The sequence below is a fragment of the Heterocephalus glaber genome, unplaced genomic scaffold (assembly GCF_053883595.1).
Source record: "Heterocephalus glaber isolate CG9 unplaced genomic scaffold, H.glaber_assembly_v1.0 deba00001613, whole genome shotgun sequence".
Taxonomy (NCBI): Eukaryota; Metazoa; Chordata; class Mammalia; order Rodentia; family Bathyergidae; genus Heterocephalus; species Heterocephalus glaber.
The window spans coordinates 1,386,992-1,410,983 of NW_028258384.1; the positions used below are offsets into that span (position 1 = coordinate 1,386,992).

Consider the following 23,992-nt stretch of genomic DNA (forward strand, 5'->3'; position numbering starts at 1 on the left):
AGAAGAAAATTACCCCAAATTGTAGAACATGTTAACACCTGGGGTATGATCTTCCAGCAACTATCATGTCCTATACAAATACAAGTTCTTAATTTACAAAAATGAGATGAAACTTGGTGGACATTGTGGTGCATCCCTATAATCCCAGCACTCGGGAGGCTGAGGCAGAAGGATTGCAGTGAGTTCAAGGCCATCCTGGACTACACAGTGAGGTCAAGGCCAGTCTGAACTACACAGTGAGACCCTGTCAAAAAAAGAAAGAAACAAACAAACAAGCTATACTATTGCTCTGTGGCTTTCTGCACTTAATATATCTTTCCAAGTCAAATAGTAATCTACAAGACTTTTTTTTTTTTGTACTGGAAATTGAACAATTGGACCCAGGGAACATTGAGCTATATTATCAGCCCTTTTTTTATTTTATTCTAAGACAGGGGCTCACTACATTCCACAAGCTGAGCTCAAACTTTTGATCTTCCTGTCTCAGTCCAACATATAGCTGAGATTACAGGCATGCAACACCATGAACAGCTAAGACTATTTTTCTTTTTACTGGCTTATATTATGACATGAATACTCCAAAACTTATTTAACCAAATTCTTATTCATGAAACAAGAAAGTTTTTCTATTGTTTACTAGTGCTATGAATATTGTGGGGTTTTTGTGGTTTTAGTTTTGTTTTTTTTGGTTTTTTGAGACAAGGTCTTGCTATATAGTCCAGGCTGGCCTTGAACTCACTATGTAGCCCAGGCTGTCCTCAAATTCTCAGCAATCCTCCTGCCTCAGCCTCCTGAGTGCTGGGATTACAGGTGTGCGCCACCATGCCCGGCTCTGCTATGAATACTATTAACATGCTCATCCCAGTTCGATCCCCGGTACCAAAAAAAAAAAAAAAAGACAATCAGCAAACATGCTCATCCCTAAATCTTTTAGAATACCCTTAAACATATATTTTGGACTATATTCATTGAAATGAATATAACCCCTTATTATTAAGAGAATTACAAAGATGAGTAAGCCATGGTCTCAGGACCTATTACCCATTAAAAGTATATTATGTGTTCTTCCTTATCCCATTATTCTTCTGAAGGATCTCTGTCTCAAAAGCCAAGTGCATTAAAAGGAAAGAAGGGAAAAGAAAAAATATGAGAAAAGGAAAAATTGGAAAGAAAGTCTTTGTAAATAGGGAGGGGTGGAGGGAGGGCAGGGGAATGGGGAAAAAATAAGAACCAAGATACATCATGTAAAGGTACAAGATCCCAATGATGAATGTAACTGTATTGTATACCTAAAATGTATCAATAAACTGAATGGAAAAAAAAAAAGCCAAGTGCATCATTAAAGCCAGGATGCCTTCGCCGTAGTATCTCCAAGAATAAACAACATGAAAAAATAAAACTCCTGGTATCACCACAAAGGGACAGACCTTAACCTGTTACCCATTAAAAGAATGAGTGTTCTTTTCTGAGGCTGGCAGGGCCTTAAAAGATGGTTTTGCTTAAAAAAAAAAAAAAAAAAAAAGTGACTCTTTACTTGCGCCTACAAATGTCCAATCTGTAACTAAAAACAGAACAAAGTTTGGCATCCCTGCCTTTATTTTTGTCTCCTTTATTACCTTAAAACTTTGGATCAGATCCCTGCTCAGTTCTGCATGTAGGTAGTTAATCATTAGGGAATATCTGTCTAAAAGATAGTAATATAAGGTTTATTTGTCCTAAATTTACCTAACTTATCTCATCCCATATCAAAACCCAAGGAATGGGCCGGGGATTTAGCTCAGTGGTTTCGCCGCCTGCTGCGCAAGCGCAAGGACCCAGAGTTCGATCCCCGGTACAAAAAAAAAAAAAAAAAAAACCCGAGGAAAACAAAATAAAAAGATTTGCACAGAAATCCAACTACTCTGCTTTCGGCCCTACAATGGGAGCCAAGAAATCCCCAGTCATCGCCCTAAAACAGCAGTTACCGTGCATTCCCCCAGAGCCTCTGCAAAACTGAGGCTGTGCCCCAAAGCAGGAGCAATCATCTCATAAGAACCAGATTATCCTATCAGCAAGGACTCTTCAGAGAGCTTTGTGGAACCAGGACTGAGATAATTATCAACCAGACTCTAGACCACCTCAAAAAACTGGCCTTTTTCCTTTGTTAAGGGGCCAACCTTATCTTCTCCATCAGCCCTTTGCTATCATCAGCTTTTCTTCTCAGGCTTAAGTCTCTTTCCCATTTTCTCTTATTTTCCAGTATAAACCTCACCTATAAATTCATACTGATGGCTCAGTTTTAATTTTCTTTTATCACTGAAACAAGGACCCTCATTAGCTGGTAACACTAGATGATGCTTCTGTAAAACAGGAAAAAGACTTGACACAAGCATTAACAAATGAAATCAGGGCCAGGGATTTAGCTCAGTGGTTCCACCGCCTGCCTTGCAAGTGAGTTTGATCCCCGGAACCAAAAAAAAAAAAAAAAACCAAAGGAAATCAATAAATATGAGGGCTAGGGATTTAGCTCAGCGGCACCGTGCAAGCACAAGGGCCTGAGTTCAATCCCTAGTACCAAGGAAAAAAAAAAATGAGTTTCTGAAATGGTAAGATCTCTGTTGAATGCAGTAGGGAATGAAACCATCAGCACTGAGTGATGAACCAGAATAGAGTCAGTGATTTTTTTAAATAAAGGCTTTACAGGATGACACTAATTTAGCTACTCAACTCCCCAACCCCTGTTGGGGAGCCACAGGCAAAAAACATCAAAGGATGAGCACGGTTATGTTCCAACAGAAATTAATTTGTAAAAACAGGCAGCCTAGAGGTTGCAGAGATTACTTATCTGATCATAAATGTGGAGTCCTACAAAGAAATACTATTTGGAAGATGACCTGGAAAGGAATGAAGAGGATGATTGGGTTAGAGTGTAGCTCAGTGGTAGACTGCTCACCTAGAATGTTAAAAGGTCCTGTATTCTATACCCAGTACTACAAAACATATATAAATAAATAGATAGAGGGCTGGGGATTTAGCTCAGTAGCACTGCATATGCCTGGCAAGCGCAAGGTCATGAGTTGTATCCCCAGTATAAATGTAAATAAATAAATAAATAAATAAATAAATAAATGGATGGATGGATGAGGTGAGTCTACAAACAGGAACCATTTATTAAAACAATGAGGATGAGGGCTGGGGATTTAGTTCAGTGGTGACAAGCCTGCTTGGCAAGCACAAGGTCCTGAATTTGATCCCTACTATCAAAAAACAAACAGGGCCAGGGATTTAGCTCAGTGGTTCTGCCATAATTGTAAACATGTATGTACCAAATACCAACACATCCAACTTCATAAAACAAGTATTATTGGACATAAAAGATCAGATAAACAACACAATTATAGTGGCAGACCTCAATACCCCACTGTCACAAATAGATCAACTACATAAAATATCAACAAAGGGCCGGAGATTTAGCTCAGTGGTTCTGGCACCTGCCTTGCAAGGGAAAGGTCCCGAATTCGATCCCTGGTACCAAAATAAAATAAAATAAAATAAAATATCAACAAAAAGAACAAGTGGACTTAATAGATATCTATGGAGTATTCCAGCCAACAACAGCAGAATACATATTCTTCTCAGCAACACATGGAACTTTCTCAAAAATAGACCACACACAAGCACATAAAGCATGCTCAAGTAAATGCAAAACAATCAAAATTATCCTGTGCATACATATCAGAGCATACAGCAATGAAACTAGAAACCAATGGCAAAAGAAACCACACAAACTATGCAAATATAAGGAAATTATATAATACACTCTTGAATAATCAATGGGTCACAGACGAAATCAAGAAAGAAATCAAATAGTCCATACAATAATACAATAATGCCAAGTACAATATACGAGAGCCTATAGGGCACAATGAAAGCAGTCCTGAAAGGAAGGTTTATAGCTGTGAATGATCACATCAGAAAAAGAGAGCCTAAATAATGACGTATTTCATTATTAAGTAATAATGTATTTCAATATCCTAGAGAAATAAGAACAATCCATATGTGAAGCTAGTACAAGGAACAAAATTATAATGATCAGAGCAGAAATTAATGAAATGGAGACAAAAAAATACAAAAAAAATCAAAATCAAAGAGCACATTCTTCAAAAAAATAAATAAAATAAGACAAATCTTTAGCCAACCTTATAAAAAAAAACAAACTCAAATCAATTGCAGTTAGAAATAAAAAAGTGAAATTGCAACAGATACCACCCAAATCCAAAAGACTATTAGGAACTACTTTGAAAACCTACAGTCCAATAAAAATGAATTGAAGAATCCAAAAGAAATGGATCAACTCCTAGACACATATGGATTCCCAAAACTGAACCAAGAAAATATAAAAACCTGAATAATCCAATAACAGGCAATGAAACTGAACCAGTAGTAAAAAAACTTCCCCAACTAAGAAAAGCCTGGAATCTGATAGATTTACTGATAAACTCTAAAAGAACCTCAGGGGGAAAAAATAAATAAATAAAATAAAAGAACCTCAGGGAAGATCTAACACTGATACTCTTCAAAATCTTTACTGGGGGGCCGGGGATTTAGCTCAGTGGTTTCACCGCCTGCTGCACAAGTGCAAGGACTCAAGTTAGATCCCCGGTACCCCCCCCCAAAAAAAAGCTTCTGCACAGCAAAGGATACAACCCAGGGAAGAGACAACCTACAGAATGAGAAACATTTTTGCCAGCTATTCCTCAGACAGAGGACTAATATCTAGAATATGTAACAAACTAAAAACATTACATTCCCTAAAATAAAAGACACAATCAAAAACTAGGCAACTGACATGAATATACCAGCTGGGTGTAGTGGTGCATGGCTGTAATTCCAGCACTAGGGAGGCTGAGGTAGGAGGACTGTCATAAGTTCAAGGCCAGCCTGGGCTACATAGTGAGTTTAAGACCAGCCTGAACTACATAGCAAGACCCTTTCCTTTCTCAAAACAAAACAACAACAAGAAAAATTCCATTTGATCCACCCATAACCCTTCTAGGTATCTTTCCCAAAGAGTTATTAAATACATCATATTATGGTGACACATGTATACCCATGTTTATAGCAGCACAATTCTTAATAGCTAAATCTTGGAAGTGGCCTATATGTCCATCAAGAGATGAATGGAGCCCAAGGACCCAAGTTTGATCTCGGTACCAAAAAAAAAAAAAGAGATAAATGGAGGGCCAGGGATTTAGCTCAGTGGCACCAGGCCTGCCTCACAAGTGCAAGGTCCTGAGTTCGATCCCTGGTACAAACAAACAAAAAAAAGAGATGAATGCACAAAGAAAACATGCCCCCCCCAAAAAAAGGAGTACTACTCTGCCATAAAGAAAGATAAATTTGGGGCAACCCACTTTCTGGTCCCCCTTCTGTCTCTCTTAGGCGGAAGCTTTCTTTCTCCTAATAAATTTTTCCCTCTTAACCTCCATTGTTCCTAGAATTCATTCTTCAATTTTAGAGAACATGAACTCTTGTTTCAGATATCTAGTAGGTTTGGGAGTTACATCTCTTCCCCCTATATCATTTTGGAGGTTCCACCAAGATTACTCGTCGGAGGCATGGTCTTCATCATTTATGTGTGCAGGGGAGAAAAATACCTTTTCCGTAGATTTAAAGATGCAGAAAACAACTCCAGACATACTCAGCTACCTCATCATTGACAAAGGAGCCAACCATCCTCACTGGAGGAAAGACAGCCTCTTTAATAAATGGTGTTAGAAAAACTGGATTTCAACTTGCCAAAGATTAAAACTAGACCCCTATCTGTCACCATGCACTCAACTAAAATCCAAGTGGATTAAAGATCTAAATATTGAAACAGAAACACTAAACTTGCTAGAAGATAAGTTAGGTAGAACTCTCGAAGACACTGGCATAGCAAAGGACTTTATGAACAAATCCTCAGTAGCACAGGAACTAGCACAAAGAATCAACAGCTGGGATCTCATCTTTTTAAAAAGCTTCTGCACTGCATGAGAAACCACCAACAGAGCTAAGAGACAACCTACAATGTGGGAAAAAATTTTTACCGGCTGTTCCTCAGACAAAGGTCTACTATTTAAAATATATAAAGAACTCAAAAAAATCAGACCCCTCCCCCCAAATATAAAGACCCAATTCAAAAACGGGCACCTGAAATGAACAGACATTTCTCAGACAAAGAAGTAAAAGCAGGGCGGGGTATTTAGCTCAGTGGTTCCTGCCTCACAAGCACAAGGTCCTGAGTTCGATCCTTAGTGCCAAAAAAAACAGAAGTAAAAGCAGTAAATAAACATATGAAAAAATGTTCAACATCACTGGTCATTCGAGAGATGCACATGAAAACAATGCTGAGATTCCACCTCACCCCAGAAAGAATGGCTGCTATCAAGAAATCAACCAATAACAAATGCTGGTGGAGTTGTGGGGAGACAGGAACCCTTCTTCATTGTTGGTGGGAGTGCAAACTGGTGCAACCACTGTGGAAGTCAATATGGAGATACCTCAAACAACTAGGATTAGAAGTCCCATTTGACCCAGCTATTCCTCTGCTGGGTATCTTCCCAAAAGAATTAAAATAATCATACCACAGTGATATATGCTCACCCATGTTTATAGTGGCACAGTTTGTAATAGCTAAAACTTGGAAACAGCACAATTCCCCATCAACTGGAGACTGGATAAAGATGATGTGGTTTTTTTCTAAAATGGAGTACTACTCAGCCATAAAGAATGAGAAACTAGAGACATTTATAGCTAAGTGGATGCACATTGAGGCCATACTCTTAAGTGAAATAAATAGGACACACATGCATAAATACCAAATAGTTTCTCTGGTGTGAAAAACTAAAAGTGTAAATAAGGATCAAAATGTATAATTGATATTGTGAAATAGGAAGAAAAGGTCTAAAGGAGTAGGGAAAGTGGGAAGGGTAGGGAAAAGGAAAGAAGAGAAAAGAAAAAATATGAGAAAAGGAAAAACATAGAAACAAAGTCTGTAAATAGGGAAAGGTGGAGGAGGTGAAGGAAGGGCAGGGGAATGGGAAAAAAATAAGAACTGAGATACGTCATGTAAAGGTACAAGATCCCAATGATAATGTAACTGTACTGTATACCTAAAATGTACCGATAAACTGAGAGTTTGTGGACTTTGGAAAAACAAAAAAAGAAAGATAAATTTGAACAGGACATGGTGGCACACGCCTATAATTCTGGCATTCAGGAATCTGAGGCAAGAGGATCGCCTTGAGTTTGAGGCCAGCCTGGGCTACATAGTGAGTTCAAGGCCCGGCTGCACTACATAGGGAGACTCTGTCCCAAAACCACAAAAAAAAAAAAAAAAAAAAAAAAAGATATACTTGAGTCATTTGTAGGCAAATGGATGCACCTTGAGACCATGTTAATTAGTGAAGTAAATCAAGACATACAAGCTAAATATAGCACAATTTCTCTAATATAAGAAATCCAAAATATAAATAAATTAACAAGCAAAATAAAAAATGTTAGGAAATAGGGAAACAGGTCTTTTGCAAAAGGGATGGGGACCAAGAGATGGAGTGAGGAGAGGGGAAGGGGATGAAAAAAAAAGAATCAAGATGTGTTACATACACATACCAACTCCCTACAATTAAAGTGATCATTAGTACTACAAACATGTACTAATAAAAATAAATGTAATACATATATAAATTAAAATGTTTAAAAGAAACTTCAGAAGATATATACATAACTAAAAATAAGTATCAAGTTTTCATCACATGAATTTTTTTTTTTTTCATCATCACATGAATTTTAAAGAAACAGTTGGCAGTCCAGGGCCGGTGGAGATCATGTTAGCAAGCACAGAACAAATGTTTGTTGATGACTCATTCATTTATTCATCAAATAACACGTACTGATGCCTACTAATGTGCCAAGCTGATCTCTGATAATGATGACACCATTCCTGCCCTCAAGGAGCTCACAGTCTAATAGCATAAGAAAAGAGACAAGTATATACACAGACAATTACAATACAATCTGATAAATGTAATACTTATCAGGTTGTATTATAATGGCCAGTGTAAAATTTCTTTCCAGAGGGTACTGAATGCTCCAGGCTACTGCTTGCTGTAACATCAAAAGAGCAGAGGAACACTAGCCAAGCGTGCACTCCTGTAATCCCAGCACTGGGGGGCCTGACCCAGGAGTGTTACAGCAAATCCGAGGCCAGCCTGGGCTACATGGTGAATTCAAAGCCAGCCTAAACTACATGGTGAGACCTTGTGTCAAAAAGGAAAAAGAGAGAGGTAGAACAAATTGTAGAAATCAAAATGTGAAATGCTTTCTAGCTATTTCAAATATACAGTCTCCCTAATCCATGATCATAGATAGATTTGGGAATTAAGACATTGGCATGATGTAAAATGGGGCTGCCGTGCTTAAACTAGGCACTGATCTCCAAACAGGCTTTTCTCAACCACCTCTTCTAAAATATGAGCTTTTTTCTCCTTCTCGCTTATATACCTCTCAACCTCCCCACCTTACCTACCATACACAAGCCTGGCTTAATATCTACACCTAGAAAAATGCTGAGAAGTGGGAGTTTAACTGTATTAACTCAGTGTAACTAGGTAGCAAAAAGTAATTCAGCTCACTTGGCACCTCTAAATCCAATGATCCTCACCCTTCACTAAAAACACAACAATTAGAATTTTATTTTAAATGAAAAATAGAGAACATATGGCTGATAAAGTAGGAATAATAAGGTAGGCGGGTTTTTTCAATAAACACAATTAAACAGACTGTGAACCAGAAATAAGAGATTCAGTTTCAGGAAACCAGAGTAAGATACCCCCAAATCTCTAAGAATATCTAATTCACCTACATATTACAAAGAAGAAAAATGAAACAGAGGTAATATACTCTCCCCACTCCCTTTTTCAAAATTGGGTGACACACTGGGGATTTAGCTCAGTGGTTCCAGCGCCTGCCTCACAAGCGCAAGGTCCCAAGTTTGATCCCCAGTACCAAAAACAAAAAAACAAAAAAACTGAAAATTGGGTGACAGTAAGAGACTCCTTGAGGAAAGTTATCACTGTAAAGTTATTTGGTGCAAATAGTTTTATACCAAGAACTTAATTTTTCTATATTCCATGCCATTCTTTTTTTTTTTTTTTTTGGTACGGGGGATTGAATTTGGGACCTTGTGCTTGCAAGGCAGGCAGCAGCACCACTGAGCTAAATCCCTGGCTCCATGTCATTATTTATTTATTTATTTGGTACCAAGGATCGAACTCAGGTCCTTCTGCTTGCGAGGCAGGCAGCGGAACCACTGAGCCAAATTCCCGGCCCTCCATGTCATTCTTATATGGCTTGAATTTTTAATGGCTCCTTTGTCTCTGCTCCAGCAAACTGGGCAGATGACATCAATAATTTGTTGGCAGTTATGAAGATCACTGTTCTGGGACCCCACATCTTCAGAGGCCATTATTTTATAAGCTTAACATACTATGTTCCCCTAAAGTCATTCTTCTGTTCTTGCCTATTCTGTTCCATTCTGCCAACTGTCAGCCCACTCAGAATGCCTTCTCAGATGTTGTTGTTTGTTCCTATTAACATTCCACATCCTGGTGCTAGGAACTAGCTCAGTGGGAGCGCACTTGCCTAGTATGCAAGATGCTGCGTTCCATAGGAGCACTACAAAAAAAAAAAATAACAATGCACTCAGTATTATTTATAAATGAAAGCTATATATTTCATTGTCAGCTGTATTCCTCCTCAGATCACTCATAAATACTTAAAATGAGATGTAGCTCAGTGGCACTGTGCCTACTTGGCAAGCACAAGGTCCTGAGTTTGATCCCCGGTACCACAAAAAAAAAAAAAAGGAATATTTAAAATAAGATCAACCCATGAATGGATGGGGAGAGAGGACAGCCACTTTGTTTCTTGTCTAGTTGCTTTATTATTAGGGACTTTGTTATCTTTGTTTTTTTGTGGTATGGGAACTAAACCCAGAGCCTCCACACTGAGCTACATGGTCTTGGTCTCTCTCTGTCTCTCTCGCTGTGTGTATCTATCTGTGTGTCGGTGTCTGTGTTTCTGTGTCTCTCTGTGTGTCTCTATGTCTCTCTGTCCGTCTCTCTGTCTCTCTTTTCCTTTCTTTCTTTCCTTCTTTCTTTTCCTTCTTTCTTTCTTTCTTTCTTTCTTTCTGCTTAGTTTGAGACACAGTCTGGATACATAAGTCTCTAAACTCTGCGGGCTGGGCTAGAATTTGTGATTACAGGCCTGTGCAACGAGGTCCAGCTCAGCAATTGTCTTAGGAATCACAAACATTTCTTTAGACTCAGTGGCAACAAACATAAGATGTATATTTGCAATAAATGTCATTTACAAATAAGTAACATCCCAAGTTGAATAATCACAAAACAAAATAAGAGCTAATAATTAGGATCTGCCAGAAGATCCTGGGTTCAATCTCTAGCACCAAATAAATATCTGAAAGTCCAGCCTCACCAATAATCAGAGAAATGTATCCAAAAACAAAGACATCATTCTTTTACAGGTTAAATTAGCAGAAATGAAAAAAAATTTAAGTACTAAATGGATGCAAAAATTGATGTGAGTTTTTAGAAAGCAATTATGACAAATATTTATAATGTTCAAATTTTCTTACAAATTCAAACTCTAGAATTTTATAATAATCCAAAATAGATGAAAAAAATATTTATTACATAATTTAAAATACTGAAAATCTGTAAAATACTTCAACAGAATATCATAAAACCAGTAAATGATAATTAAAGAATGTTTAACATAAGCATGTTACCATACTAAACACAAAATACAATATAAAATAGTACATATATATGATTACTGTATAGAAAAACTCATAGAGAATGAAAAGTAATGAACACTGATTTTTTTACTTATTTATTTTTATTTTATTTGTGTATTTACTAATATTTGTTATCTCTGGGTGGTGAAATTATGGATCTTTTTTCCCCCATACTTGATTATCACCAGAAAAGGGTGCAACATTGGGCCGGGGATTTAGCTCAGTGGTTTTGCCGCGTGCTGCGCAAGCGCAAGGACCCAAGTTCGATCCCCGGTACCAAAAAAAAAAAAAAAGAAAGAAAAAGGTGCAACAAAATTTCCCTAATTTCTAGATTAAGGGATCAATCCTTAATTTCTAAGTTGAGGGAACCAGTCAAACTTAATGAAACAATCACAGAAAATGATTTCAAATCTCTACTAACCAAAAATTTTAAAACAAATGATAATAAATTTATTTTTAAAAATGAAACAATAACCTGAAGTAGGAGCTTATAATATATTACATAAATATGAATAACAGCCTTTATTTACAGAACACATTCTGATAATAAAAATAAATGGTAAATTTAATAACTCCAAGAATGAAAAAGGTGAAATCACAACAGACCCAGCAGAAATCCAGAGCATCATCAATACCTACTTCGAGAACCTGTACTCTAATAAAATGGAAAACACAGAATGGACAGATTCCTAGATACATACGAATTGCCAAAATTAAATGAAGAAGATATAGAAATTCTAAACACCCCAATTACAATGAGTGAAATTGAAAATGTAATAAAAAATTTACCAACAAAGAAAAGCCCAAGTCCTGATGGCTTCACTGCTGAATTCTACAAGACATTTAAAGAACTATCGCCATTGCTCTTTAGTTTACTGTAAAACAGTCTGCTGCTATGCCAGTGGTAGCCTCATGTATCTTGTGTTTAACTGCATATTTAGATAATATCAACGGGCCATCACAGATGATTGATGTATACCTTTTCAGTTTGCATTTAGAAGTTGGCACTCTGTGTGGTACTTTGTGATACACATGGATGAAATTGCCTAATAACATATTTCTCAGATTATATTTCCATCACGTGTCACATGACTGTATTGAAATTTAAATCAAAAAAAAAACTGGGGGGCTGGGGATTTAGCTCAGTGGTTTCGCCGACTGCTGCGAAAGCGCAAGGACCCGAGTTCGATCCCTGATACCAAAAAAAAATTTTGGCCTATGTGGAGTCTACTAGTTAATTCGAATTTTTTCTCCAGACCACTATTTGTCCAATATTAGTTTTGAAAATCTTTCGAAAACAAATCACATCTTCTGATGTCTTGTTAATGCTTGAGATTTTTTTTTTTAATTATATGGAAAAATGGGCTGGGGATTTAGCTCAGTGGTTCCGGAGCCTGCCACACAAGCGCAAGGTCCTGAGTTCGATCCCCACTACCAAAAAAAAAAAAAAATACAAAAAATAAATATGGAAAAATGTTCAAGTACTTTTCAGTTTTGCTTTGGTTGACTTCTATTATATTTGAATATTATTATAGGTTTTTTCCCCTTGCATTGTTTTTTTTGTTTTGTTTTGTTTTTGGTACCAGAGATTGAACTCGGGTCCTTGAGCTTGCGAAGCAGGCAGCGGAACCACTGAGCTAAATCCTCGGCCCTCACCCTTGCACTGTTTTTCTTTGAATAATTTTAATTTTTGTATATGTGTGTGTTTAGTGAACGATAATAAAGTTATACATTAAATAAATAAATAATAAATTTAAGAACTCCAACAGATCTGAGCATGATAATTAAAGAATGTTTTACAGGTAGCGCACACCTGTAATCCCAGTACTCGGGAGGCTGAGGGAGGAGGATCACCAGGAGTTCGAGGCCAGCCTGGGTACATTAGTGAGTTCAAGTCCAGCCTGAACTACATAGTGAAATCCTGTCTCAAAAAAACCAAAAAGAAAAAATAAGAAAAAAACAAAAAACTCCCAACAGAAACCAATATATGAACTATTATTACATGAATGAAAATAAAACTGAGTAACATACAGAAGAATCCAATCTCACAACCAAAAACTGAAAAAACAGTACTGGTTTTTATTCATAAAAATAAGGATTTTTGGCCACTGTGTTCTTTTTTGTAAGGGTGGCCTGCTCTCATTGTATAGGGAGGGCAGTGATGGTGAACCTTTTAAGAGACAAGTCCCCAAACTACAACCCAAAATCCATTTATTTATCACAAAATGCCAACAGTGCAACTAAATCTGAATACTGAATACTGAGGATTGGGGTTGGGTTGGGTTTCACTAGTAGTCCAGGCTAGTCTTGAACTCACTATGTAGCTCAGGCTGGCCTAAAACTCACTGCAATCCTCCTGCCTCAGCCTCCAAGTGCTATGATTACAGGCGTGTGTCACCAGGCATGGCTGAGGTTTTAGTTTAGATAAAACAACTCATACATTTACATCTTGTGTTTTAAAAGAAAAACAAATTAACACACGTCATAGGTTTGCCATTACTGCTTTAGTTTGTGAACAAAAACAAATTTTGCTGAGTACTTTTCTTTGCAAACCGAATTGTTTACAAACAGAAGCATTCCTGAACCAAGGACAGAAAGAATCCAGAAAACATCTCCTGAAGGAGACTCCAGCACCCCAAAACCCAGTAACAGTACCATCCGATTGAAAGGCAAGTTCATGTCCTCACCTACCTTATTTACTGGATCTGGTATCATGCAACCTCTCTGGCTCTTCGCCAAAGTCAAAATAACCACAAAAGGGAAATGTTTTACTGGTTCAGGACACTCAGGCAGCCACAATAGTGCAACTAAAGACATTTACGAAAGAGGACTTCCAGAACTGCTTCAGAAAGTGGCAAAGATCATGCGATAAGTGTGCTGGAAGCAAGGAGGGTATTTCAAGGGGATTTAATGGTCATGTATCTTACTGGATTACATTTTTTAAAAAAATTTAAACATTCACTGTATTTTTCTATCACACCTGGTATATCTTTAGCCTATTCACAGAACTGTGCAATCATCACTGCTATCTAAATTCAGAACATTTCCATCATCTACACGAAACTCCTTATTCCTGCCTCCCCAGATCCCAACAACCACTAATTCTCTCGTCATTACGGATTTACCTATTCTGAGGATTTCATATGAATAGAATCATACAGAAAAAACAAAGTTTAAAAAAAACAAATCACTCAATGTTTGTGTAAAAATTGGTACAAACCTTTTGGGAAGAAAGTTAGCAATATATTTGCCAAGTTTTTCTTTTCTTTTCTTTGTACTGGGGATCGAACCCAGGACCTTCTGCTTGCAGGGAAGGTGGAACCACTGAGCTAAATCCCCAGCCCAACAATATATTGAGTGTTAAAAAGGTAATTACTAAAAAAAAAAAAAAAAAAAGGGCAAGGAAAAGGCACATACTCTCTGATGTAAATTCCAATTCAATGAATGTATCCTAACCAAGTAAGAGAAATGCTTGTATCTTCAGTCTTTGATTACAAGAAAAAAGGCAATAATATTTCCTTTACAAACATTTGGATCAACATGTGAAAATATTAATAGGTTAAAAAATATCTCTACTTCACTAAAAAATGGCTGTCACCTCCAGAGAATAAATTATAAATCAGGCAAAAACAAAATGGGTATGTCCAGCTGCTGTAGTAGGCCATTTTAGACTCTCTCTCTACAGAACAACAATAACAAAAAAAAAACTGCAGGAGACAACTGCAGGTGATAGTCACTTTAGCCACCCAGGAACCTCTGAATCAACAATTCTTTACTTTTTGTATCCTACACACATAACCAGGTTCTAAATATTGGGTCAAAAGCAGGAAAGGGGTAGGCCAGGGATTTAGCTCAGTGGTTCGGCCACCTGCCTCACAGGCGCAAGGTCCCAAGTTCGATCCCTGGTACCAAAAAAATGAAAACAAACAAAAAAGCAGTAGAGGGGTCTGCTTTTCTTTTCTTTTTTGCGGCACAGGGGATCAAACTAATGACCTTGCACTTTCAAGCCAGGCATAGCACCACTGAGCTAAATCCCCCACCTGGGTCTGGTTTTCTTAATGGCTTAGGTGAGTTTTACAATTTCAAACAAAATTTGAAATTCTAGGAAAAGATTCCAAATAAATGTCCTCCCTCATGTTAGAGAATAAAGCATGATGTTTAGGAGCATAGAATTCTGGAGCTACAGTACCTAGATAAAAATCTAGTCTCAGCCATTTAATTGGCTGTAAAATCCTGGACAAATTAATGTGCACCCTTCAAATTTCTCATTCATAAAAAGTGAATACTAAGGGCCAGGGATTTAGCTCAGTGGTTCCGCCGCCTGCCTCGCAAGCGCAAGGACCCGAGTTTGACTCCTGGTACCAAAAAAAAAAAGTGAATACTAGTACTGATATTCCATAGGATTCTGGTAAGTACTACATGAGTTAAGGCATATGTAAAAGCACATAGATGAGTACCTTGCACTAGTTAAGTATATCAACATTTAATTATTACAGATAAATAGGCCCAGAGAAGGAAAAGCACTAGTACAAGATCACAGCTAGGATTACTGAAAAAGGTCTGGCTCCTCACTTTTGAATCCTGTGCCCTTCTACTACATGTCTACATGTAATTGCTAAATCAATGTTGGTGATTAACAATAGATCCTCACTGGCAGCCCTCAGAAAACCATGACAGTATAGCTATCAAAAAACCTCCAGAGCCAGGGATTTAGCTCAGTGGTTTTGCCACCTGCTGTGCAAGCGCAAGGACCCAAGTTCAATCCCTGGTACCAAAAAAACCCCAAAAACCTCTGATCCCCCCCCTAGACAAAACCGTGTAAAAGGCTGTAAAGAAAAAATAATTCAGAGAAAAAGATTGAAACTGAGGTGACCTTCATATCCACATTACATTATTACTTTCAGTCTCTCTCCGTGCTAGTTATTATTACTGGCCACTTAAGCAAACTTTGCTGAGGTTGGTCTGCTCACCACTGACCAAATCAAAGGAGGCCACATATTTGCTTTTTTGTTTTTTGAGACAAGGTCTCACTCGATAAGTAGTTCTGGCTGGCCTTGCATTCACTATGTAGACCAGGCTGGCCTTGAACTCCTGCCAATCCTTCTGTCTGAGCCTTCTGAGATTATAAGTATGCACCACCATGTCCAGCTAAGGCCACATATTTGGGTAAAAGGTTTTATTCAAAGCTACCTCCCAGGAGATGGAAGGGCCTATTTGCCTTGAATCACACACCTCTTGGTTTACAGGTGGTCATGACTAATAGAAGGGAGTAAGAACACTGAGCTAATGCAGATCTTCACACTTGCCTCATCACTTTTGTATTCTTCAGCTCATCATGCTCTTTCTTGTGGAAAAGAAACCAGGCTCCTGGCCTCCTGGGGCTGGCATCTGCATATGCTGTCTCTTTTGAGCCAAGAAGAGGGAGTGTTGATGGCTATATGCTCAACAGGAGTTAAGTTTGGAAAAGTTGCTTGTCTCTATAAAAACAAAACAAAACAACAAAAAAACACCTAACTTTTAAAGTTCCATTTTGCAGTGCTGGTTACAGTATGAGTCCCAGACAGCATTTGCTCAAATCCTAGCTTCCAAAAAAAAAAAAAAAAAAAAATCCCAGCTTCCAAGTGTAACAAGCATTTGGAAACAAAGCCAAATCCTCACGTCTACTTTCTCAAAGGGAGAATAATCAGGAGTTTTCTTCAGCCAACAGATTCTTACGACGAAGATGCAACCAGTATGTTCCGAAACTCCAACTACAATAGCCCAAGACTAGCAAATCAGATTCAGAGAGCCTTTTTTTTTTTTTTTTGGTACCGGGGATCGAACTCCGGTCCTTCCGCTTTCGAGGCAGGCGGCGGAACCACTGAGCTAAATCCCCTGCCCCAGAGACCCTTTTGAATGTGTGCTGCCCGAAATGTGGCCGGTCTCTAAGCGCTTTTTACACATTTCCTTTACACAGTCAGCTGCAGTAACCTTTTAGAGACTGGATATCGCTAATCTGCCCAGGTTAGGCTCGAATTTGCAATCCTCCTACCTCAGCCTCCCTACTAGCTGTGACAACGACGCCCAGCTTCTTCCTCCGCATTTTTAAAATCACATTATTGATACGCCAGCGAGAGGCCTATTCTGGGTTAATTCATAGAGATTTGGTAACAGCCTAGGACAATTGCCTTCAACAAGGAGAAAAGTAGACCTGCTTCTCCGCATACCCTGCTAGCCCAAAATAATTTACTGACAACTCCCTCGCCATTTTGTAACCTTAATTATCCATAAACGCCCGCCTCGCTCCCTACAACGCAGTCATTTCATCTGAAATACGCATGCGCACCACTCCCGCCCTACAGCGGACTCAATCGTCACCATATTGTCCCAAATACACATGCGCGCCCTACGCTCTCCAAATTGCCAGGGTAATTTTGCCCACTTCCATCCCTATGGATGTCTTTCCCTTTTCCATATCCCCCCAACCCAAGCCTTGTGGCTGCGCGCCTCCCTCCCAGCAACGGAAGGCTTCTCGCTTTACGTCAGGCCTTCTCAAAAATTAGCGCCCCGCGTTTTCTCATCCATTCCCTCAAATGCCCGGCACACCGTACAAACCCTCCCTATTCTCCCCACTCCCGCTACTACTTTGTACATATAATATACATATGCCTGATGATATCCGGGCGTTCTTCTTGCCACAGTTCTGCCTCAATGCCCAAAATGAGTCATTCATTCTTTCCTAATACGGTTGGATATGATAAACTAGGGAAACTGAATATGCAAAAAGGCGCTGCGGCTGATCGGAGCAGATCCCGGATCGAGACAGAATTCGCCCGGACCCCAAGGGAGGGACCAGTGAACCCGCAGATCCATATTATGTAGTAGGACCCCCTCAACCTGAACAAAGGCAAAGAGAGCTCCACATAAAGCCTCGGATGAGCCCAATCTTAAAGCCTCACCCTTTAGATAAACGTGCTACAAATGACGAACCCCAACTTTAAACAGAAAGTTATGTAAAATACCATGGTCAGGTGCCTCGACCCTGCTTGGAGAAAAAATCTGTATCCTTTTCGCAATGTAAGTAAATGCTCAGCATCCTTTTGGAGGTCTGAGGCCTATACTGACCCCCATTTTCTCCTCCGGTCAACCAAGAGAATGCACACATTAAGGATTACCCTGGCCCGAGTTCCCTCCGCCGCCCTCCATGTTATATCCTTGCCTTAAATCGCTCCTTTACCTCCTGGCTGAGTCGAATGTCGTGGCAACAATTCTTAGAGCTGGCAGTCCCAAAACAGTGTGGAGAGAGCGGCGAGACAGACAGAAATATCTAGATGCCAGCCGCAGGTATGAGCAGCAGGGAATACGAGGCAGAAAATATCCTGCGTCCATTCGCAGCGCTGACGCCAAAAGCCGCCAGCCTCTCCCTGGAGCGCCGCAGTGAGCGTTTGGCGCATGCGCCGCGCACCTCCCCACCCCTAACCCCACACCTCTAGGAGTCTAACCTTTAGCAATCCTCCAGCAGCTTTCACCCCTTCCCCAATACTCAGGTCCCTAATTCCTCTACCATCCCATTCCCCTTGTTCTTACCAGCCTCCACAAATCATCGTATCCTCGGCCCATCTCTTTCGTCATTCCTCTTTCTTTCTTAGCCCAGTATTCCATTGAAAAGTCTCATTCTGTTTAGTCCCCGTTTTCCTTAATAGCCTACCCTCTGATCCTTGGCCTTCTCTGCTTCTCTGCAGACCTTCTGGGCCTCTTCTGCTGTGCTTGATTTTACAAATTTAAAAAAATCAATTTTTGAAATAAATAGAGCCAGGGATCTAGCTTAGTGGCGCCGCGCCTGCCTGGCAAACACAAGGTCATGAGTTCAATCGCCGGTACCAAAAATAATAAATAATAAAATAAATAACGTTCAAAATCTATTGTTTAAAAAACAACAACAGCAAAAGAAGACAATACGGCCCTGTCTCAAAATAAAAAAGGAGGCTGTGGAAGTAGTTTAGTGCGAAGGCCCTGGGTTCAATCCCTAGTCACACACACACACACACACACACACACACACACACACACACGGCTTTAAAGGTTGGGTTTGAACTTGCAGTCTTCCTGCCTCAGCCCCCTAGCGTGCTGGTATTACAGGGATGCACTACCATACACCATACACTGGCCTTTATGGGGTTTTTTTGTTTTGTTTTGTTTTGTTTTGTTTTGTTGATGGTGGAGCTGGGCTGGTGAAACCAAAACCTTGCTCATGCGCCCCACCACTGAGCTGCACCCCTAAGCCAGGAAAGCCAAACTCTTAGAAACTCTACAGATCACAATATCGGAATAGGAATGGATTCAAACTCACATTTTGTGACTCAACAACAAACAAAAAGAGAAACAACGCCTCTAATCGATTGTTGCACTTTTGGTTTCTTACATAAAAGGAAAGTCAGGCTGAAAGAGAAGCTGGAACACCTGTGAATGAGGCCCTGGGCAAGCCTCCTGTGACGTCATAGAGGCCCCTGGAGGCAGAGTTATTTCCGTCTAAACCACATTAGAGGAAGCTGCCTTGGGGCCTGTGTGGCAGCGGAGGCTGGGCTTGTTCCTCCGAAGATCTCACCCGCAGCCATGAGCGGTAAAGAATGCTTCAAGTGTGGACGCTCTGGACACTGGGCCCGGGAATGCCCTAAAGGAGGAGCTCGAGGGAGAAGACCTAGAAGCCGTGGCAGAGGTCCGCAGTGCAGTTCCACCGCCCAATCTGACATCTGTTACTGCTGTGGTGTGGCTGGTCACCATGCCAAGAATTGTAACCTTCAGGACATCTGCTACAACTGCAGGAAAAGTGGCCACATCGCCAAAGACTGTCCTGAGCCTAAACAAGAGAAAGACCGATGCTGTTACACCTGCGGCAGACCAGGCCATCTGGCTCGTGATTGTGACCGTCGGGAAGGGCAGAAATGCTACTTTTGCGGCGAAATTGGGCATATCCAGAAAGACTGCTCCCAAATCAAGTGCTACCGGTGTGGTGAGACCGGCCACATGGCCATGAACTGCAACAAGGCAAGCGAAGTCAACTGCTACCGCTGTGGAGAGTATGGACATCTAGCCCGAGAATGCCCCGTTGAGGCCACAGCTTAGTTTCCTCCCCTAACCCCCTCTCCACTGCTGATTAGTTGTATTTTCTCTAAAATCTCTTTGCTGATCAAAAGATTGATAGATGGAGGTTACTCTGAGATCATCAAGCTTTAATTGCTGTGTTAAAGGAGGAAAGGGCTGGAGGAAAAAATTCAAAAAAAGTTTATTACAATTAATGCACTGTTTCTGAGCCACTGAGAAATCCAGATATTGAATAGTCATTCAAAGCACTAGACAATTTCTTGGTTCTTTTTTTTGGTACCAGGGATCAAACTCAGGACCTTGTGCTTGTGAGGCAGGCGCCAGAACCACTGAGCTAAATCCCCAGGCCATGGCTTTTTTGAGTGTATTTTGATTTAACACATTCAATTAGAAGTTACTGGTGAACAAATCAGAACAACTTTTGGAACACAGCCGCCCTTGAATCTATTAAACTACATAGTGTGTCAGATAAAGGTAAATTGCCACAAAGAAAAGAAACACCAAGTAGAAAAGAAGAGAAACTACTGTGGAGCAGGGAAGACAATGTCCTTTTAGGTATCCAAGACCACCCTGAGGAGGTAACATTTCCTCAGATTGATAGAGCAAATAAAGCTGGTTCTGGAAATGTCTATGACTTTCTCAACTTTATTATATTTAACTTTCTTGTATTGATAGCTTTGAATTAAAAGATGTTAAACATTAAAAGACATCTCTGGCCCTTCATAGAGTGTATAGTTTAATAGAAATAAATGAGAAAAAGACATATAATGTGCATCAGTAGCTTTGAGAAAGAAAGAGAACATCAAAAACAAAACAAAACAGGGGCTGGGGATTTAGCTCACTGGTTTCGCCGCCTGCCTGGCAAGCCCAAGGAATCGAGTTCGATCCCCGGAACCAAAAAACAAAAAACAAAAACAAAAAGGCTTACAGCAAATTGTGGATATACATATATTGATAACAAAGTTTATACCTACGTATTTTTAAATATCTAAGAAAACAAATGAAATGATTAAGATTAAGAAGAAAAAATGCCAGGGATTTAGCTCAGTGGTTCCAGTGCCTGCTTCAAAAGCCCAAGGTCCCGAGTTCAATCCCCGGTACAAAAAAAAGAAGAAAAAAATGATTTAGCATAGCTTGAGTGTTTCATAATTTCAGAAATACTCCTTCACAGAAATGAAAATTATACTTAGGAGCTTCTAAAAAATGTTTTTTACAGATGTAAAAATGTTGGGCCGAGGATTTAGCTCAGAGGCACCGCACCTGCCTTGCAAACACAAAGTCCTGGGTTTGATCTCTGATACCAAAAAAAAAAAAAAAAAAAAAACAGATGTAAAAATGTTGAGTTTGGAGCTGGAGGTGTAGCTCAGGGGTAGAGGTCTTAGCTAGCATTTGAGATGCTGGGTTTGATCTCCAGCAATCCACCCTAGCCCCCAAAGAAGATTGAGTTTCATATAAAATCCAGTTTTGAAAATCAGATCTAAAAAACAATTGAACTTATATCAAATACAAAAAAACACCTTTTTTTCCCCCCTGAGGTACTGGAAATCACACTTAGGGCCTCACACATGCTAAGCATCCTATAGCTGTAGCACTGAGCTACATCCCTAGCCCAGGATTGTGCATTCGAGTAGCTCAAAGCCATCTGGACTTTCCTTTCCTATGTGCTCAGGAATTTAGGTCAGAATCATAGGGGGAAAGTGATTGTGTCCCATTTATTAAGGACACACTCAATATTTACTCTCCATTTCTTTTCTCTAGGCAATCTTTTCTAGTCTCAAGGGAAGGAAAGCCTTATTTTGACTCATCAGTATCCCTACTCCAGAAGACAAAAAATAGCAGTCTTCCCTGGGCATGCTGGTTCATGCCTGTGATCCCAGAACTCAGGAGGCTGGAGGATCGCTGTGAGTTCGAGGCTAGCCTGGACTACATAGTGAGTTCAAGGTCAGCCTGAGCTACATAACAAGAATCTACCTCAAAACAAACAAACAATCCCCCCCCCCCAAAAGAGCAACGTTCTTACTGAATCAGGCTCACAAATGTGTTTTATTTGAACTGCACATTGTTTAACAATATCTGTGAATTAGATGCCAACATCTAAAAAGTGAAACATTTCAAATAAAATTATTTATTTTTAGTCTTTCTGGAACAAAGATAAGGCAGCAACAAGCACACTTTCCTGTAGAGAAACTTTGCTACAGGTGAGTAGCACTTTCTTCCTTCAGACGAGTCACAGAGTCCTCCATTAATTCCAGGCCCCACCACTCCCTGTAGTCTTCAAAACACTCAGACAGCATATTTTATTCATTTACTTTATCTGTCAAGCCCCTATAGCCACTCTAGTCTCTAGCCCTTGCTAATGCCTGAGAATTGTTATTTATATTCCTCACATTAATAAATGCAGGGCTGGAGATTTAGCTCAGTGGTGCTGCGCCTGCCTGGCAAATGCAAGGTTCTGAGTTTGATTCCTGGTACCAAAAAATAATAATAATAAAGTAAAATAAATACAAATGTGGATCAGGGGTATGTCACAGTGGTAGAGCACTTGCCTGACATCATGTATGAGACCCTAGGTTTGATCTCCAGCACTGAGGGAAAAAAAATTGGTGGAAACAGGAAAGCATATTGTATTAATATAGATTAAAAAGTTATTTTATGAAACTGAAGCTTCCTCCTGATGTTTATTTGGTTGTTTTGTGTTTTGTGTTTTTTTGCAACTGAGATCGAACTCAGGACCTTGCGCTTGTGAGGCAGGCGGTGGAACCACTGAGCTAAACCCCCCAGCCCCTGTTTGTTTTCTTTTTTCTTTTTTGGTACAGGGATCAAACTCAGGTCCTTGGGCTTTCAAGGCAGGCGGCAGAACCACTGAGCTAAATCCCCGGCCCTGTTTTCTCTTTTGAGACAAGGTCTTGCTATGTAGTTCAGGCTGGCATCCAATTTGAAGTAATCCTCCTGCCTCAGCCTCCCAAGTGCTGGGATTATAGGGATGCACCACCATGCTCAGCATTCCTCCTGATTTAAAAGAAAAATAGCAGCTGGGCATGGTGGTACACACCTGTAATCTTAGCTCTCAGGAGGCTAAAGTACAAAGATCAAAAGTTCAAGGCCAGTTTGGGTAATTTAGTGAGATTTGGTCTCAAAATAAAGTTAATGTGGCTGGGGATGTACCTCAGCCTGGAGGACTTGCCTGCCACACAAAAAGCCCTTAGTTCCATCTCTAGTATAATAAAAACAAAACAAGAATAGCAAAGCATTTGTTTAAAAATAACTTAAAATACATCAAGCATAGTGGTACATGTCTGTAATCGTAGCACTCTAGGAGGCTGAAGTAGGAAGATCATAAGTTTGAGGACAGCCTGAACAACTTAGCGATATCCTGTCTAAATAAATAAATAAAATATTTCTGGGGAGGTAGTTCAGTGTGAAGGCCCTTGGTTCAATTCCCAGTGCTGAAAATAAATAATAAAAAACTTTTTAAAAAACCTTCTCTTGCATCCAAAATGAAACAGACATGCCTATTCTTTCCACTAAACACAACTAAAAGCTGGGCGTGGTGGTGCATGCCTGTAATCCCAGCACTTGGGAGGCTGAGGCAGGAGGATTGCCATGAGTTCGGGGACAGCCTGGGGTACATAGTGAGTTCAAAAAACAGCCTGAACTACATAGTGAGGCCTTGTCTCAGAAACAAAAAGCCCCATGACTAAAAATTCAAAACATTATTTATAAAGCACATATCAGAAGACTGAGGATGGCAGGAAAAATGCAGATGAGCTAGGGACCTCTGAACCAAAGGAACCGTACAGTAGTGAGTTCCCTGAGTTTTCTTTTTGCCTCATATATTCCAGAGTTGAAGATAAAGAAGACATTAACTCAGAAATTTTGATAGGAACTGACATACATACATAAATAAATACATAAACAAACTGGCTCTGGTTAGCCAAAGGGCAGGCAAAGATGCAGCCTAGAAAGCCAGAAAACATTTAAACAATAAGTTCTCTCCTTCAACCAAACACCACAGAAAGTAACATGGCCTCATCACCATCACCACAGCTTAGTGGTGAGCCCAGACTTATACCC

The 23,992-nt window shown here is 39.7% G+C and overlaps 1 protein-coding gene and 1 long non-coding RNA gene across 26 annotated transcripts in view; one reads left to right on the forward strand and one right to left on the reverse strand.

Moving 5' to 3' along the window:
- Positions 1-18,272, reverse strand: part of LOC101726012 (uncharacterized) — a 188,747-nt gene extending 170,475 nt beyond the window's left edge. For 17 of the 25 annotated variants that reach the window (XR_015445556.1, XR_015445572.1, XR_015445563.1 and 14 more), the window contains exons 1-2: positions 18,054-18,272; positions 16,144-16,314 (exon numbers count right to left, since the gene is read on the reverse strand). This is a non-coding gene — a long non-coding RNA (uncharacterized LOC101726012). The other 8 variants (XR_015445575.1, XR_015445573.1, XR_015445553.1 and 5 more) reach the window with 7 other exon arrangements.
- Positions 18,273-19,324: 1,052 nt separating this feature from the next.
- Positions 19,325-20,517, forward strand: Zcchc13 (zinc finger CCHC-type containing 13). The gene has a single exon (XM_004867501.3). It carries the CDS (start codon positions 19,430-19,432, stop codon positions 19,937-19,939), a length of 510 nt encoding a protein of 169 aa, XP_004867558.2. The 5' UTR covers positions 19,325-19,429; the 3' UTR covers positions 19,940-20,517.
- Positions 20,518-23,992: the final 3,475 nt, after the last annotated feature.